A 19,329-nucleotide genomic window follows, 5' to 3' on the forward strand; every position below is an offset into this window, starting at 1 on the left:
ATATATCAAGTCAAAAACAGAGAAAATGAGAAACTACATTGTCATGTAGTCTGCTGAGAGCTCCTCTTTCAACCATCAACAGATCAATTTGCCAAAAATCAGAAACACAATTTAATACTATTTTGTAATGGAAGTAACAGATACACATAAAAAATTGATCCTAAAAATAGAAAATACACATTCCTTTTCATCTTTTTCACACCCTTGTAAATTTTAGGAAAGAAAGTAACAAAACAACTATATATTAAGGAGATGGAAGAATAAATGGATGGATGGAGCAATGTCCAAAAGCAATAGAGGAGCTCTGGAAAATATTAATGAAGAATAAAGGTTAAAGCAGCTAAAATTAGAAATGAGAAAGAGAATGTAGTGGGTGAGAAAGAATTAAAAATAAACAGAATATTCCATGTTCAAGTCATATATATGAAAACCCAATTAAGTAGAAAACTTGGGGGAGAATGTAAGTGATCAAAATTAATAAGAATTTAAAAAGCCAAGTAGATTCATAATCATGAAAAACTGTAAATTAGTAACATCCCCCCCATAGAAAAAGATTCTAAGGCTAGAATTTTACTGGTAATTTCTTTTAAGAAATAGATAAATTGTTATATAGACTATTTGACAATATAAAAATTTTTAAATCTTTTCAGTTTATTTTGTAAGCTTAGCATATTCCTGAGAACAAAACCTGGCAAGATAACAAATAATTGGTAAATGTGAATCGATTTCATGAATATAGTATGAAAACCTAAATAAAATTTTAGCAAAAAACAACTGAACGTCATACTGAGTCAACTTTCATAAGCACTAGGTGATGATCTAGGAAATGTGCATGCTTCATATCAATAGATATAATAAAATAGACCACTGTATTCTCAATGGGCATTTATAAGACATTCAATAAAATTAATGACCAGTTGTAGGAACAGAAAAATACTTCTTCCACATCTCAAAAATGTCTTTAAAGGGAATATCAGGAATACTTTTATTTAAATCAACAATAAGACAGAATGCACACAGGTACCATTACTTTAAAACCACTTGGAGGTGTTTGGGCCAATTCAGTAAGGGATGAACAAGAATAAAAGGTCTAACTTTAGAAATAAGGAAACAAAATTACCATTATTTGGACAAAACGATATCAGGGCTACTCAAAACCCAATAGTATCAACTCTAAAAATTTAAAAAAATAATCAGAGTTCAGTCAACTACTGGGATACAAGATAAATTCACAAAAAGTAATAGCTTACTTATGTATCAACAGTAACCAATAAGCAGTATAACGGGACAAAAAGGTCCCTCAAAAGATGTATAAAATGCATGTTAATAATTTGCACAAGTACACAAGGCCTAAATAAAGACAACTTCGGTTCTCTCTTAGGGTGGATGGATGGATGGATGGATGAATGGATTGGATGTGGAGCGAGACAGGGAAAGAATCATGAAAAAAAATCAGTGCTCCTAGATGAAATAAAGCAGCTATTATATTGTAAGGCTTTTCATTTGTCTTCGATTTTTTCCCATGCTTCTAAAATGACTAGCAATCAGACACCACTTTAGACAATTCTGAGAGTATTTAGGTAAGGAAAAGAATAGTTAACAGTATTTTGAAAGAAGAGTAATGACACCTTGTCAGTAATTCCCAGGAAGTTTTCTGGGGGATACAAGATAGGACTGGAATTATAAATATAGTTGCATCATTAAAACATCGGAACTCAAAATTCCATCTCTTGTAACCTATTTCATTCTCCTATGAACTGTTGTTAATCTGTCTTTGCCTCAGTTTCTTCATCTGTAAAACTGGCATGATAATAGTCGTTTATTGTGAGGTATGTGTATAAAATACTTCAGAACAACCCATGTTAGCTGTTGCTGCAGTTGTTCTTGCTGTTACTGTTACTGCTACTAGCACTGCTGGTAGGATTGCTTCTAAAGTGTTCTCTGGGAAAGCTGCAGCAATTTACATTCCCATCAGCAGAGCAGGAGGTGCCTGTTGCCCCACATTCTTTTCCACACATGATTTTTTTCCCTTGATTTTTTAAATAAAAAGTTTCCCAAACAGATGGTTGAGAAGTGATATCACATTATCAACAGTTTCTCATTTCTCAGATTAATAGTAAGATGGAGAATCTCTCCATTTTGCTTATTAGTAATTTGGATACTTAAGAAAGATTCAGAATGATGACTGACTCCTCCAAATCAAGAAAATTGGGGGCTTAATACTGACTCATGAAATGCATCGTTACTTCTGCAGAAAACAAAAAATTACCTAATTTCTAGTTAGAGAAATTCGCAATAGCCCAGCTGCCTGGATTATTGTGTAGAAGAGTGTTCAAAAAATTATTTTAAATCTAGCAATAGAGAATGACTTCCGAAAGTTACAAAAACAAAACACACACTGCTTCAAGACAACCATCAACCAGATAAGACCTATTTTATTTTTGCTAGAAACACAGTAATGATATTGACATTTGCATATAATAGATTTTCATCTCATGTATATTTTGTGTCCATTGGACAGTGTTCTCCTTAGGTCACAGCAGGAAATCCTTCACTTAACACAAATTCACAGTGTGTACTGGCCATTTCCTGTCCCTCTTCCATACCTTGCAGATTTGTATCCTCTGCTCATTTCTTCCATTAGAAGTCAAGCCTTTTGCTTTACAGATTTACAGTAGGTCCTTATGTAGTCAAGCTATTAATTATATCTTAGTGTGATTCACTGGAAATATCTTCCTTTGGTTTGTCACTTTTATGTTAACTTTGTCTATTATTTTATCACTCATAGAGTAAAAGTTTTCACTTTCATGTAGTCAAAAAATCTGTATTCTTCTTTTCCTAATAGCTTTCATAACTTTTCTTGGGTTGAATGGGATATTCAAGCTGTAGGAATTTGAAGGGGAATATGAAGATTTTAGAACTAGTGTTCCAGGAGGGTTACATAAGAAACTTTGGGGAAGTTAGATAGGCTAGTGATACTAGGAGAGAAACTTTGGGAGAGATGCAGATATTTAAAGAATATTTCAGGGAGATTTTGTTGTGAATTTCATATTTTTCCCTACAAATCTTCCATAAAATGACATCACTCCAATTCTTAGGAATTGACTTTTTTTCTTAGGGGTGGGGTTGTCAGTTGTTCGATGTTGAGCTTAGGACATACTGGGATTCCAGCACTGGACCCACCCTACTGTTAGCCAGTTGAAAACTATAAGCTACCATCAAAGAGACAGTAATGTGTATGTTTGTGTACCTGTAAATATGTTTGTGTATATACCAGCACATGAAAATCCAAACACCATTATGTACAGATACTTAAAAAAAAAAAATCTCTAAAGAAAGTTCTAAGAGAGTCAGTAACAATTCATTGGATATTGATTATGATTACTTAAGATCCTCCAAATTGTGATTAACAGATATTTACCTGCATCTGTGATTTGCAGAGTTAAAATATCTCATCTCTGGAGGCAGAGGAAAGAACTAGCAGTTTATAATTTTGGTTTGGTTTTGTTTGGCAAAGGGGGTGGGTAAGGTTCATGAATACATTCTGAAAAAGAGGACTTGTCAAAAATAGGCGTAAATTGGGCTTCCCTGGTGGCGCAGTGGTTGAGAGTCCGCCTGCCGATGCAGGGGACGCGGGTTCGTGCCCCGGTCCGCGAAGATCCCACATGGCTGGGCCCGTGAGCCATGGCCGCTGAGCCTGCGCGTCCGGAGCCTGTGCTCCGCAACGGGAGAGGCCCGCGTACCATAAAAAAAAAAAAAAAAAAGGCTTAAATCTAATAAATCCAATAAGTGAACAGATCAGTCAAACTGAATGAGGAGGTAAATGGTGTCTGCTAATCATAGCATTATCTTTTATTCATGATGGCTTATTTATTTAACACCTTTATTGAGAAATAATTCATATAATTGAACTAACGTGTACAATTAAATAGCTTTTACTATATTCAAAGAGATGTGCCTCCATCACCATCATCAATTTCAGAATATTTTAATTACTTCAGAAAGAGACCTCACACCCATTACCCATAATTCCCCCAACTCCTCCACCTTCAAACAGTCCCAGCCCCAGGCAACCACAAAGCTACTTTCTGCTCTGGTATTTGCCTGTTCTGGACATTTCATATAATGGAATCATGAAGGATGTGGTCCTTTGTGACTTGTAAATTTTTTATTTATTTTTTACTTGTTATTAATAACTATTTTAGTAACTTATTTTTATTAATAAATTTTAGAGCAGTTTTAAGCTCACAGCAAAAGTGAATGGCAAGTACAAAGAGTTGTTCCCATACAACCCCTGTCCCTCACACGTGCACAACCTACTCCACTATCAATATCCTGCATCACAGTGGTCCATTTGTTACAATCCATGAACCTACATTGACACATCATTATCACCCAGGGTCCGTGGTTTACATTAGCGTTCATTCTTGGTGCTGTACGTTCATTGGGTTTGGACAAATGTATAAGGACATGTATCCACCATTAGAGCATCGTACAGAGTAGTTTCGCTGCCCTAAAATTCCTCTGTGCTCCATCTATTCATCTCTCCCTCCCCCAACCCTTGGCAACCAATAATCTCTACTATCGCCATAGTTTTGCTTTTTCTAGAATGTTCTATAGTTGGAATCACGTAGTACGTAGCCTTTTCAGATTAGCTTCTTTCACTTAGTACTATACATTTATATTTTCTCTGTATCTTTCAATGGCATAATAGCTCTTTTTTCTTTTGACTGGATATAGTAGTTTATCCACTCACCTACTGAAGGCCACCTTGGTTACTTCCAGGTTTTTGAAATTATGAGTAAAGCTGCTTTAAACATCTGTGTGCAGGTTTTGTGTGGACATAAGTTTTCTATTTGGGTACATATCAAGGAGTAAGATTTCTGGGTCATAGGGTACGAGTATGTTTAGTTTTGCTTTCCTCCTAGCAGTGAATTATTATTTTGAAAAAACTGTTATCTATTAGATAAATTAGGAATATTACACTTATTTATTTTCTAATGCTCTTTCCTTCTTTATGGAGGGCCGTGTTTCTGACCTATCATTTTCATTCTTTCTGGAGAGAGGCCTGTTGTTTGATTTCAGATATAAATTTGGGAAATTCTCAGTCACCACTGCTTCAAATATTACTTTCTTGCTTTTTCTCTTTCTTCTCCTTCTTATATCTCCATTACACAGTTCTTAAGTATTTTGTTCTTTATTTTCAGTTATTTCACCTTTCATTTTAAGTTTTGGAAGATTTGATCATCAGATCCTCAAGCTTAGAGATTGTCTTCTCAGCCATGTTTAGTCTACTAATGAGCTCATGAAAGCCATTATTTATTTCTTTACAGTGGTTTTGATCGCTAGCATTTCTTTTTTGTTTTTTAGAATTTCCATCCCTCTGCTTACATTATCCATTTCTTTTTGCAATCTATCTATTTTTTCCATTAAATCCCTTAGGATATTAATCATAGCTCTTTAAAATTTCTCGTCTGATACTTCACGCCATATCTCATGCCTGTTCTGATGTGTATTCAGCCTCTTAACACTGTGTTTTTTGCATTTTCACATGCCCGGTAATTGTTCTGTTGAAAGGCATGCGTGACGTGTAGTAGCGGAAAGGAACTGCAGTGAGCAGGCCTTTACAAATATCGTGGTGAGTCTGTGGGGTGGTGAGAGGAAGTGTTCTCCAGTCCTGTGACTTGGTCTGCTGTTTTCCTGAGCCTGTGCCCCTGGACTATGAACTTCCACAGTGCTTCTTCATCTCCTCCTTTCCCATCTGGTGAGACAGGATGGCTGGAGGTACTGGAGCTGTGTATTTCCCTTCCCCCGTGTGGGAAGCTAGAGGGATCAGGATTTGGGTATTTTACTTAGGAAGAGGTATTAGGCTCTTACAAAACCCCAGCAGGTTGGGCTCTGGTAAATTAGTTTCTCCTAAAGGCAACCTTGGTTCAGAAGAACGGAGTGCTCTGGCTTATGTCATAATGGTTCATTTTCCCTTCCGCTGCCAGAAACATGAGGGGATCTTTCTTCACCATTCAGCGTGAGGACCCAGTAGAGCTCCTGGAGGTAAAACTCAGAAAAGTATGGGGAACCACCTGTGTCTGGGTTCCCTGGAGTGTTAGCTCTCAGACCTGTCCACGCTGACCCTCCAGCAATTCATCCATCACAGTTTGGGTTTCTCTACCCCAGTCTTGGCTCCCAGGGAAATTTCTGCTGGCGGATTTCTGCTCCAGTAAGTTGTGCTTCTCTGTATTTGTCCGTCTGTCTCTCCACTTTTGAAGGCCGTGGTTTTTTCCATGGCCTCACTTCTCTGTCGGATCGAAGCGGAATTACTTCAGCTTTTACTTGTTGTTAGAACAGGGTGATGACTGCTAAACTGCTTATATGCCAACTGAAAATCACAAGTCAGGGTGACTGGCCTGTTTTTTAATCGGGTTATTTGCCTTTTTATTATTGAGTTGTAATTGTCCATAGTGGCTTGGATTTTTATGCTCCGATTTCAGAAAGAAAAGTATTCTACTTTGCAAGACAGTATTTAATTATACCATTTAATTGATCTGGACATGAATAAGAAAGTGAAGAATAAGTGGCTCATTTGGGGCAATTTAAAATTTTAGACACAAAAATTTCAGCTGTTTTTTATAACAGTAAACACTCTGATTTTGTAAACCATTTTTTAATATTAACTTTAAAATTTTAGATCATAACTGTTTACAAAAAAATAGTCTAGGGCTTCCCTGGTGGCGCAGTGCTTGAGAGTCCGCCTGCCGATGCAGGGGACACGGGTTCATGCCCCGGTCCGGGAAGATCCCACATGCCGCAGAGCGGCTAGGCCCATGAGCCATGGCCGCTGAGCCTGCGCGTCCGGAGCCTGTGCTCCACAACAGGAGAGGCCACAACAGTGAGAGGCCCGCGTACCGCAAAAAAAAAAAAAAAATAGTCTAATGATAGATTGGATTTGGCATCCAACCTAGTCGTTTTTGTCATCTTTTTAAATATGACTTTGATATATATATTTATTTATTTATTTATTTATTTCCAGAGTGTCAGGAAAACTGTGAGAATACATTGGTCTGAAGTTGTAGTAAAGTTGGTGTGATCTCTTGGGAGCAACTCTCCTGGGAGAGAGTGTAATTTTATTCTCTCTGACTGCGGGTATCCTTTCTCTGGCTCACACATAGGCTCCTGACATGAAAGGGCGTCTAGATCAGAGTTGGTGGGGTTGTTTTAAGTCTGTCTTGGATTCTTGGCACAGTCAGAGTAAAACAACCCTGCAGGGATGAATCTTGATAAACAAATACCACGAACTCACTATTCTCCCTCCCTCAGATTTCCTGATGGGAGGAACCCAAGGAAAAGACAGAAAGTAAGGGCACCATTTTATATAGTCCATGTAGGTCAGCTGCCTCCAAAAGAAGCAGTACGGCAGGTACAGAATGGATCTGGAGGGACGTGTCCAATGGTGTTTTCCAAAGATGACTGCAAAAGCACACTTTGTGCCCAAGTTGCTCGTCTTTCAATGTGACTTCGACAGTCTTCCCCATCAAGTGGTGAAACGTATGCCTCTTGTCTTGAACCCAGGTAGACCTTTGTGACTGCTTTGATTAATAAAGAAAAGCAGGAGTGATGCTCTGTGATTGCTGAGGCTAGCTCATAAAAATGCATGCACTTCCACCTTGTTCCATTGGTGCAATTTCTCTTGGAATTCCTGCTTGGAAGCTCAAGCAGATGGTGGAGAGGTCTACCTTAAGGGACTGGCTGAACTCCCAGCCAACAGCCAACACCACTCTCCAGTCATGTAAGCTGGCTTGCCTGTCCCCATTCTAGCTGCCCCAGCTGATGAGGTTTACAACAGAGATGAGCTGTCCCCCTACTGATCTCTGCTCAGATTATATATTGCTGAGCAGAGTAAATGATCATCAGTTTTTTAAGCCACTAAATTTGGGGGGTAATTTGTTACACAGCAAGAGTAATTGGGACTAGAACTGAGCACAAGACATTTGCACAACTTGGTCAAGTTTCCATGAAACAATGGCTTTTTGTGCCTTTGTATCAATGGATTTCCTTTTTCATACACTAACATTATAATTCTGCAAGGGGCAGATCTGCTCCCAGTATATTTTAAACCTCTAATATGAGGGTAAAAGCAACAAAGACAAAAAAAAGACCTGTGATCTATGAGATAAATTGTTACTCAGGGTAGGCTTTTGTGACTTGAAATACTTGCATTCTAAACTGTCGTCACATCAATTCAGAGTAATCCTAGGGTGATTCACATTGACTAACAGTAAGTTTCTATATGACTCTATAGAAATCTATCACCATGTTGAATTATTTCAATGACTACTTGTTTTTAAAATGACAAGTACACCAAGGCAATCTAATGTCAAGGAAATGCACCTTGTACTTGACATCTAGTACCTGTTTCACAGACACTAGTTTTCTCACCCATCTTCCAGAATGAAATTATGTACAGGTGTACTGTTCTCAGCTTATAAACCCAGCACTAAACAACCTAACTTAAGGATTATTTTATGCATTTATTAATTGCAGAGTTTTAGAACTAGGGAAAAGAGTGACTATCTTGAAGCTTTTATTTCCAGGAGAAGTGATGATGTGAAGAATATAAAATCTCGGGCATTTAATGCTTTTAGATACTAACTGATCATTAGAATCAGCTAAAGCGTCTCCTCTTTCTAGTTCATTTTGATTTAACTGTTCTGGGATGTGGCCTAGGGATTTCTGGTATGGTTTTTTTTGTTGTTTTTTTTGTTTTTTTTTGCGGTATGCGGGCCTCTCACTGTTGTGGCCTCTCCCGTTGTGGAACACAGGCTCCGGACGCGCAGGCTCAGCGGCCATGGCTCACGGGCCTAGCCGCTCCGCAGCATGTGCGATCTTCGCGGACCGGGGCACGAACCCGTGTCCCCTGCATCGGCAGGCGGACTCTCAACCACTGTGCCACCAGGGAAGCCCTCTGGTATGTTTTTAAAGACTCTCCAGGTGAATTTACTGTACAGCCAATGTTGAAAACAACTGGGTTAAGTGATCTGGGTAGCCCAGTGTTTTGCAAAGCACAGACTAGGCAATAGGCAATATTAAATAATGCAGAATGAGATCTATTCTATTTTCAATTTCATTTCAATCATTTAGGTTAAATCAAGGAGAATAATTCAGTATGGTGTTAGGTTTGTCACGAATGATTTTCTAATTTTTGCTAATCTCCCTTTTTAATTAAAAAAGTAAAGGTCCAGTTCTCAGAGACTTTGAGAGTGCCCAGCTAGTGTCCATTTACATTATTTTCCACTCACTGTTTTCATTTTATCAGTTAACTATTACTGTGATCAGCAGTTTTCCATGTTAGATAAAAGTACACATTTTCTGTATTGACTTACATATTATTTAAGAAAGTTAAACAGTTTAAGAAACAAGTAAATAGTAGAGCATTTAGTACTGGAATATGGCAAAAAAAAAAAATGTGGAGGTGTAACTCTAGTGGGTGAAGTTTAGAAAACACTGAGGTACAATCACTGTGGGAATAGACACTGGATCCTGAGATCACCAACTTCCAGTAAGATGCTCCATAAACACTACACTGGCCAGAAAAAGAAAAAAATCCCCAAGTTGTTAATGTGAACTTGATGTTGAAATAGAAAAGCTGATACCTTTAAGGTAACTTGGGCATTTGATACAGTTTAAAATATGCATGAAGGTCTTTGACCAAGTTTTTATCTTTCATGTGTTATTCTTTCAAAACACTTATGACGGGACAAGCTGGGGCTCTAAATCCTGTAATGGATCAATTATTTCAGTTTATTGGTACCAAAGAAAGTCGAAGAATTTTGATGTGAACAGATTGCATATTACCTGCCCTAGATATCACCTGTTTGGACAACCAGGCATCAGACCGTTTCAGATGAAATTATTAATCAGTCAGAAAACCCAAAATGGTTTACAGTGTTAGGGCCCATTTTCATGTTGCAGTGGTTGCCAATTATTTCTGTTCCTTGGATGAACAGTGTCCATTTGTAACAAAGGTGGCCTTGTTGCAGCCATTTGGGGTAGGGATGGGGCAAGATTTGGTTGGTCAGAAATACAGAGGTGACCCATCTGCCACCAATTCCCTTAGGGACCTTCACAGAGAAAAACACCACTCAGGTTTCAGAAGTAACCTGGAGGCTTGACTGTTCGCTAGTCACCTGTGTATGACTTACGTGCAGTGTCAGGACTTGGAAGGCAACCCAGTGACGGGATGAACGATTAACATTAGAATCTATACAAAAACAGGCTGTGTAAAGTGATTTTTAAAAAGGAGGAGCTTCTATTCTACCTTGCCTTCCAAATAGTTGTCAAAATGCTTTTCTCCCCCTTAAATTGGAAAATTATGCTTCTTGGCAGTCCAGCAGCAGCATTTACATCACGAGTGCTTACTAGGAAATTAGTTTTTGCTGAAAATTTGTTGTATTCAAAGTGCATGCTACATTTGCAGGGGTCAAGAGGTTTTCCAAGTTCCAAGGTTTCTTTTATACCTTGATTTGTAGCATATGGTAGATCTCACAATGTACTCTCAGCTTACGTGTAATTAGTAATGAGTTGTCTGCTTTCTTACCTTCAGCTGGCGTGGGTTATCACATCATGCAGTGTTTTTCTTTCAGTGCAGAGTGGTTTTTCAACTACATCAAAAATTCCACTAGCATCATCACCTAAGAAAATATAGGGAGAAAGTTAACAAGCTTATCTTCTTTTTCGTCTCATGCGCTCACTGGATTTTCTCTTAGCATTTATTTCAAAGGTGACTTTACTTATAAATCCATATACTGTTTATACCTGTAACATGTTCTGGAAATATGATCTTTTCTAGGGGAAACCTATATAATTAGGTGAACAGCTAATTAGATAATTAAGTAATTCTAGAAAAGCTTACAAGTTTTTTCAAATACAATAAAAAAATTACTATCATTAAGACATGAATATGAACCTGAAATTAGCTACGGTGAAATTTTAGTTTTCTGGGGACAGAAATGGAGCTTTTGGTAGTGGGAGAAGCCTATTCCTATGGATTTGTGGATTAACTATCCCCCCTGACATTGCCTATCCCTCCCACTCCCAAAAGAGACTATGTTGTCACCTGCCTTAGAGTCTCTGCATGTGTGTAAGTCCTCTAATGTAGACTATTTTTTTCTTCCCTCTTTTGCTAGATAGCTTGTATTCATATTGCAAATCTTAGCTCAACTATCAATACATTGAGACTCGAGAATCATAGATTCGTCTGTGTATTTTGAACTTGCATTACACCGTAATTTTACGTTGATTTGTGGTAGTCATTTGATTAATGGCTGTCTTTCAACTGTAAGCTCCATGAACATAAGGACGGTTTTTTTCCCTCACTATTGTATCCTCAGCGACTAAAGTATAGCCATTGCTTAATGAATAGTTTTGGAATGAATGATCCTATTTAAAAAGGTAGAGCTTCTGAGAAAGAGCTAAAATTCATATGACTTAGGGAAATGTCTCCCTCTTCTTAAACCCCCGTTTAAGCTGTAGGAATAGGCCTCTTGCACTGTTAAAAGCTCCATTTTCAAATAATACTGTGACCAGCGGCATAGGAAAAGGACTTGTTTTCTGGAAAGACTGGGAATTATACTGCTGCACTTTGAGGGGGACGTTTTAAGGGCAATAGGGATAAGCGAGGTGAAGAAAATGAAGCTTTGACTCTGCTTTGTCCCAATTCTAGTCCGTTCTATTTGAGGGAAGGGGGCCAAAGGAGAGTTTAGGAAAACAATACAAAGAAAGACTAACAGACTAATTTAGCAGATAATAAAGTAGAAGCTATTTTTATTCCAAGGGTTATTAGTGTTCCTAAGAATTTATTCAAAGATTATTAATGTTTGTAATGTTTGTAAGTTGTTTTATACTTACACTCTGAGGAATTAGAAGCATGTTTCTAAATTTATCTAAATAATAGATGCAATTTTACTGATAAATATACTGAAAAATAATCTGTCAAGTGCTATTTTACCACAGTTAGACTAATGCTACTTGGATTTTTTTGGACGTTCCTCTCCTGTCCCCTTTATCATAGTTAATCAGTAACAAACTATATTCTAACCATTAGCAGTGAAAATTGATGGGGACAAGAATTGGTTTGATGTAAGTGAAACTTCCCTTTGGAATTTCCTTTTCCTTTTTTATATTTTTTTAATGTCTGGGAATAATCAATTGCATTTTAATAAGAAGTTATAGAATATTCTAATTAATTGCACTTTTATTATTAAACGTTTAATTCTTGTGAAAGAAACTGGACTTTAGAATAACAGCCATGTTATTTGACCTTTTCAGTGATGGTCCTATTTATAGTGGAGCGTTTAGAGCTATAGTTGTACATTATAACAACTGCATCTTGAGAGTCATTATGTTCTGCCAAAAAATACACAAATTATAAGTGTGTAGCCCACTGAATTTTCACAAAATGAACACATTCAGGTAACCAACGATGAAATCAGGAAGCAATATGAGCCCTATTCCAGAAGTCCCTGTGATGCCTCGTTGCAGTAGTAAATATCCCTCCAAAGATAGTCACAGTCTAGATTTATGATAGATTAGTGTCATTGTACTCCTTTCTATCTGATTTATATTTTTTATGTTGAGACTTAGCTATGTCAGTCCATATAGTTATAGTTCATTGATTTTCATGGTCTAATAGTATTTCCTTAAATGAGTGTTCCACTACTTACTAAGCTACTTTTTGTGATGGACACTAGGTTGTTTCCGTTCTTTAGCTATTATGGTTAGTACTGCCACAAACGTTCTTTTAAATGTCTTGATGAACATACACACACACGTCTGTAAAGTATGTATTACTTAGGAATGGAATTGCCAGGTTGTAGATTATGGGTATATCCTGCCTTAGTAGATATTTCTAAACAAGGTTCCAGAGTGATTGCATCAGTCTCCATTCCCATTAGCAATAGCAAGAGTACCGGTCACTCCACATCCTCGGCAGGACTGAAAAATTTCCTGCCTCCTGCGTTCTAAGGTTGTGTACACATGGTATGTGCCATGTGATTTTATTTAACCTTTATTAAATAACTTCTCTAATTTTTTTTTTTTTTTTTTTTTTGCGGTACACGGGCCTCTCACTGCTGTGGCCTCTCCCATTGCGGAGCACAGGCTCCGGACGCACAGGCTCAGCGGCCATGGCTCACGGGCCCAGCCGCTCCGCGGCATGTGGGATCTTCCCGGACCTGGGCACTAACCCGTGTCCCCTGCATCGGCAGGCGGACTCTCAACCACTGCGCCACCAGGGAAGCCCCTCTAAATTTGTAAACATAACTTGTTTCATATATATATATATCCCTGACTTGGGTTTACATCCTAGAGAGCAGAGGTCATGTATAACACACTTCTCTAACCTCGAGTGAATCTAGTATGGCAAGCATTCGATGAACTTTTGTTAAGATGAATCTTGACTCTTCATATTGCTCCGTTAAAAGACAATAGATAGGGTGAGAGAGAAAAAGCACTAGAAGAGGAACAATATAAATATAGTCTACTGAGAAAGACAAAAAGTAAGTACAGGATCCTTAGTTTTTGCTATATTTTATTTTTCATTTATGTATTCATCCACTCAGTTTCATGTTGGTGCTGAAAAACAAAATCAGTGGTTCCTACCGTCTACATGTTTATTGCTTCCGTTTTCACTCTACAGTGTAAAATATAATTAAAAATTATATTTCCCTACATGGTGAACCTAACTATATTTCTTCAGGAAGATGGTTTGGTTATTACACAAGCTAGCTAAGTTATATCTCTCTTTACCCATCAATACCAAAGTGAAGAGAAATGACAAACCCAACATCAATCTCTTTTTTTACTCCTTCAAGAAAGAAAACGAGCTTATGTGCCTAAAAGCTGTATTCGTGTGTCTGAGGACCGAAAGACAGTACTACTTCCAATTCTCTTTTTTTACCCAACTGCTTTCAAAATAAGCAAATAAACACAGGGAAGAATAACAACTTACCCCAGTGCCTTGATGGAATTTCATCGTAACAGTTCTTACTTCACTGAAAATAAAAGATTCCTATAGAAATGATAATCTCCTGTGAGTATATGGAGCTCATAAAATTTAAAGAGTTTCTAAAGGTCAGCAAGCATTGAAGGCTTTGTCCTGGGGATAAATTTCTAAGTAACCCTGAGGAGAAAGAGAGAGGGGGGGAAAGGAAAAGGTTTAACTTGATGAAAGTAAAATGTGCAAACTCAACAGTTTCTGGATTATCATTTAATTACAGCCATCAGTCAGCTCACATCTGCCTTTTCCCGATACTCAAGAAATTCAGGCTAAAGCCATACAATCCAACCAACGGAGAATACATAGCGCATTAAGAGTCCTAAGGATAGGAAGCGATATTTAAGAAACTACCTGATAGGAGATCTTAGGAAGTTACCTAAAAGCAGGATAGTGGAATCCATCTTTCAACAAATATTGGGAAAACCCAAGAGTAAAATTATCCTTTAATTAATAAGACAAACTACTTATTGCTTCCTCTTCCGTACCAGTTTAGAGATTTTCCATTAAGTGATCCTTTTCAAAGGGCTTTGCTTTCTAAATCGTTTTATTTCAATCCATACTTTTACTAATGCATGAAACTGGCCTGCAGTTACTCATTTTATGAACATGATTTTACATTCTTTTAAAACAAGGACGATTTGAAGTTGAGCTTTTAGAAATACATTTGCTTCATTAATTGGCACTGGGGAATGCCAGCCTGTGTCTTTATGGGCAGTTATTATTTTTTGGTTAAAAATGTTTTAATTTCTTCTTATTGAGGGGTTCATACTGACTGTCCCTAAATTCTGTAGCGAAGGAATTAAATAGCATTAGGCTTTTTAAGCTTCAAAGTGTTCAGAAAAGTGTTTCAACCATGGTAATCCCCTTGTCGTGCTGCCTTTATCTCCCGCCAGGTACCTAAATGCTTCCGTCTTCTTCTCGGGCAGATAATTGCAAAGAGGATGGAACTAGAGAAAAGAGTTGAGCTGGTGCCGAGCAATGGATATAAAAAGAAGTGTCACCCTAGTGAAAGTAAATAGACTCTGAGACTGTAACCTCTGCCCTTATTTATCTTTGAAACCATAAATGCCCAGGGGAAAGCTTGTTGTTCATGTAGCTACGGAAACCTATGTCTGCAATCATGTATGGTTTTAACCTGTTTTTATTTCCATACTTTCCATCGTAGCAATCTTGGAACCACCTAGGTTTTCTCTCTAAATTTGGGTTTTATTCCAGTGGCGTTGTTGGCCATAGCCTTCGAGAGTCTCTGTGTTTTCAAACTAATCATATGTTCATTACCTGTTTTTTCCAACAGAGTTCGTCAGGCGATTTAATGATCAGAAACATTCAGTTGAAACACAGTGGGAAATACGTTTGTATGGTGCAGACAGGGGTGGACAGTGTTTCATCTGCCGCTGACCTCATAGTAAGAGGTAAACATTAATGGCTCCGTGTGCTTCTTTAATTCCGCCTCTTAACTGAGCCTTTCTAACTGAAAAACCATGATGAGATAGCATATGAACATGTGAGTTATATAATATTGATTTGATCCCCCTGCCCAAATAGACCAGAAGATGTGAGAATAAGGATGGGTGCTAATTCAAAGAAATAAAAATCTCAACTCTGTCGCTCCAATAGCTCTCACTGTAATAAGCATTCCACAGCTGCTGTCAAGCTGATGTGTTTTTGAGTATGTCATTAATACAGCAGTAGTGTTTAATATGAAAGAGAGTAGCGATAGTGGGTGTGTGTGTCTGCTTCCAAAATAAAACACAGGATCATCTAGGATGCCTGAGAAAATTTGCCAGTCTGAGCTACCGGCCAAAGTACTGATTTGCTACTGAGCTGAAAAATCACCCAGCGTGCATGGTAGAATAAAACAGCTCTGAATTACAAACTGGGAACTACAGAGATGTCCCAGGAGATTAAAGAAAAAGGTTTCGCACCCGAAGTAAAGGATATTGAATTTGGAACAGGGCAGGAACCCTGCTGAATAGAGGGCTCAAAGAGCAGGTTTCATTTGCAGTTGTGGAGTATTATGCCTTTGGAATTCATGGTTCAAAATGCAGATTTAATATCTAGCAACAGGAATGTGAAAGAAAAAAAGTGGAAGTTTTGTTGCCAGGTAAATGTCCTCTTTCCCTAAGTGCTTTTGAAATTGGGATCCGTTGAAGGGGTCCAAGTGCTATGGGGCCTGTTCTTCACATTGGTAGAAGAGAATGACGTTTATGGAACTGCTAAATATTGTTTGCATTTTTGCCTTAGGTTCACCTGGACCACCAGAAGACGTAAAGGTAGATGAAATTACAGATACAACAGCCCAACTCTCTTGGAAAGAAGGTACAGACAACCACAGCCCAGTTATATCCTATTCTGTCCAGGCACGGACCCCTTTCTCCGTGGGTTGGCAGACGGCCACAACAGGTAAAGGGGGAGAGGCAAATGCCATCGGTACCTATGTATGGATTTCAGGTCAACCTTAAGACGTGCAGACGTTTACCTCTCTGAAATATTCCTTTGTAGTGCCTGAGGTCATTGATGGGAAAACACACACAGCTACGGTAGTCGAGTTAAATCCATGGGTGGAATACGAATTTCGGGTTGTAGCCAATAACAAAATCGGAGGTGGAGAACCCAGTTTACCCTCAGAAAAAGTAAGAACTGAGGAGGCAGGTTAGTGGTTTTTGTTTTCTGAGTCATGGCTTCATAGGTTTTTCTGGGTGTGTATTTCCACTTCCCTTGCGCTTGATCTCCAGCGTCGATAATGCATTGTCGCAATTATCTGAACTATCTAACGGCAGACTGGCCATATGGCATTTGTCAAAAGACACGTGTAAGTGATTCTGATGTAGTGTGACATTTGCAAGAGTTCAGTCCATCGTCAGCATTCATTAGTGCATGTACAGTGAATATGTTTTTGTCACTTAAGGTTATAATTACTATCTGATACAGTCACCCTGTTAACAGGGGAAGTGCTGTTTTCATTTATAACAAGCATTGACAAATTGGTAGGATAATGACTTCTGGGAGTTCAGCTGCTAGGAAATCTCATTCTGCCACCAAGCTTAAGCGATTGATGAATAGGTATATTTTGGCCCCTTGAGTATTAAATTAAGAGAGAATTATTGTTAAAATTTTCCATGTGGGGCAACTATTAATATTAACCATAAGACTCTTTTTATAATGCTAAAAATAGCCTAACATTGAAACTGCAAAGTAGAAAGTATACATGGTATCACGTTATTGAGGCATCAGAGAGGACTTAAGACTTTCCTTTTCAGAGTCCGTACTATTAATTAAGACTAACTAAAATTATGTTTGAAATACAGCCAATATATCACTTTGGAACAAAGCCAAGATAGAAGTCATGGAATACATTTCAATAATTTTAATGATGCTCTTTCACACGGGACAATGCATATAATGTTTATGCCAGGTATTGTGAGAAATCGGGGAGCCATGTCTGTCTTGGTGCTCAGTTCATTTATTCACGCAGCACATATTCAGGAAGTACCTTCTGTGCACTGAGCACTTTCTAGGTACAGTGGGTACAGCTCTGAACGCAGCAAAGACCCATCTTCAGGGAACTTACGTTCTAGGTGTGTCGTGGGATTTATTAAGCATAAATTTCTCAGCATAAAAGCCTGTGTGAGGTTCATAAAGATTATCTCATAACGGGATTTGAGGATTTAAGTATGGGTCATCTGTATATAGAGGCAATGTTGTTCTGAGAACTAAATCTGTACTTGAAATAGTCACAAGTTAAATGTTCATGCTGACGTGGATGGACCTAAAGATTATCATACCAAGTGAAGTCAAGTCAGACAGAGAAAGACAAATATCACTTATATGTGGACTCTAAAAAAATACTGATACAAATGAGCTTACTTACAAAACAGAAATAGACTCACAGACATAGAAAACAAACTTATGGCTACCAAAGGGGGAAGGAGAAGGGCAGGATAAATTAGGAATTTGGGATTAACAGGTACACATTACTATATATAAAGTAGGTAAACAACCAGGACAACCAGTTCCCTGTATAGCACAGGGAACTATATTCAATATCTTGTAATAACCTATAAGGGAAAAGAATCGGAAAAAGAATATATATGTGTGTGTATATATGTGTGTATATATATATACAAACACTGAATCACTTTGCTGTATACCTGAACAATTGTAAATCAACTATACCTCAATTTAAAAAATCGCTTTGAAACTGGGGGAAGAAAAATGTCCATATGGGATTGATTTATCATCATCCCTGATGAATCACTTTTTGTTTTATTAACCTTCACACTGAGTCATTGTTTTCTTACTGTTTGAGATATTTTGAATATTTAATAATTTTATGCAAATATAAAGCATGTGATGATCTCCCTCAAAGATATATATATATACACATATATATGCACACACATATATACGCACATATAATTGCATATATACACCCACGTGTGCACGTGCGCGCACACACACACACACACACGTGTAATGTGCCAATGATCAAATTATTTTAAGTATTAAAAGTAAACAACAGGGCTTCCCTGGTGGCGCAGTGGTTGAGAGTCTGCCTGCCGATGCAGGGGACACGGGTTCGTGCCCCGGTCCGGGAAGATCCCACATTGCCGCGGAGCGGCTGGGCCCGTGAGCCATGGCCACTGAGCCTGCGCATCCAGAGCCTGTGCTCCGCAGCGGGAGAGGCCACAACAGTGAGAGGCCCGCGTGCCGCAAAAAAAAAAAAAAGTAAACAACATTGCGTCTTCTTTCAGGTAAATATTACTAGATGCTAGCAGGGTTTCAGTCTTTCTTTCTAACCTTGCAGTGCCGGAAGTGCCTCCTTCAGATGCCAGTGGAGGAGGTGGGAGCCGGTCTGAACTGGTGATCACCTGGGATGTAAGTGTCTGCACAGCGCCTGCCCCTCAGGGTGACGCCCTTCCCACACTCATGGCATCCTGGGTGGTGCTAGTGGTGGTGGCTGGAACTAATAGCCAATAGTTTTGAGTGTTCACTCTGTGTAAATCATTGTTCCTAGCATTTTGAAATTTTTTTCATTTTATCCTCGCAACATTTTTTAGGTGAAAGCACTAAGGCATAGAGATGTTAAATAATTTGCCCGAGGTCATCTGGCTGGTAAACGTAGGGGTGAGAGTCTAGTCCTGGCTGTTTACTCTGGAGCAGCACCTCTGGAGCTGCTCCTCCGCTGGTGATGCACACGCCACTTCTCCAGCCAGGGCTGCGTCCTAGCCATTCTCTCAGCCCTTGCTTTAAGTCATAATTAGGAAAAATATTAACAA

At 38.4% G+C, this 19,329-nt stretch overlaps 1 protein-coding gene across 2 annotated transcripts in view; it reads left to right on the top strand.

The window, feature by feature from the left end:
• The window catches only part of CNTN3 (contactin 3), a 362,773-nt gene that overhangs the window by 307,392 nt on the left and 36,052 nt on the right, over nucleotides 1-19,329 (top strand). For both annotated transcript variants that reach the window (XM_060308062.1, XM_030867739.2), the window contains exons 14-17: nucleotides 15,345-15,462; nucleotides 16,295-16,453; nucleotides 16,553-16,702; nucleotides 18,858-18,928. In XM_060308062.1, the coding sequence (XP_060164045.1) occupies nucleotides 15,345-15,462; nucleotides 16,295-16,453; nucleotides 16,553-16,702; nucleotides 18,858-18,928 (498 nt within the window). The remainder of the gene's footprint in view (nucleotides 1-15,344; nucleotides 15,463-16,294; nucleotides 16,454-16,552; nucleotides 16,703-18,857; nucleotides 18,929-19,329) is intronic.

Source organism: Globicephala melas, chromosome 11, assembly GCF_963455315.2.
Source record: "Globicephala melas chromosome 11, mGloMel1.2, whole genome shotgun sequence".
In the NCBI taxonomy this organism is placed as follows: Eukaryota; Metazoa; Chordata; class Mammalia; order Artiodactyla; family Delphinidae; genus Globicephala; species Globicephala melas.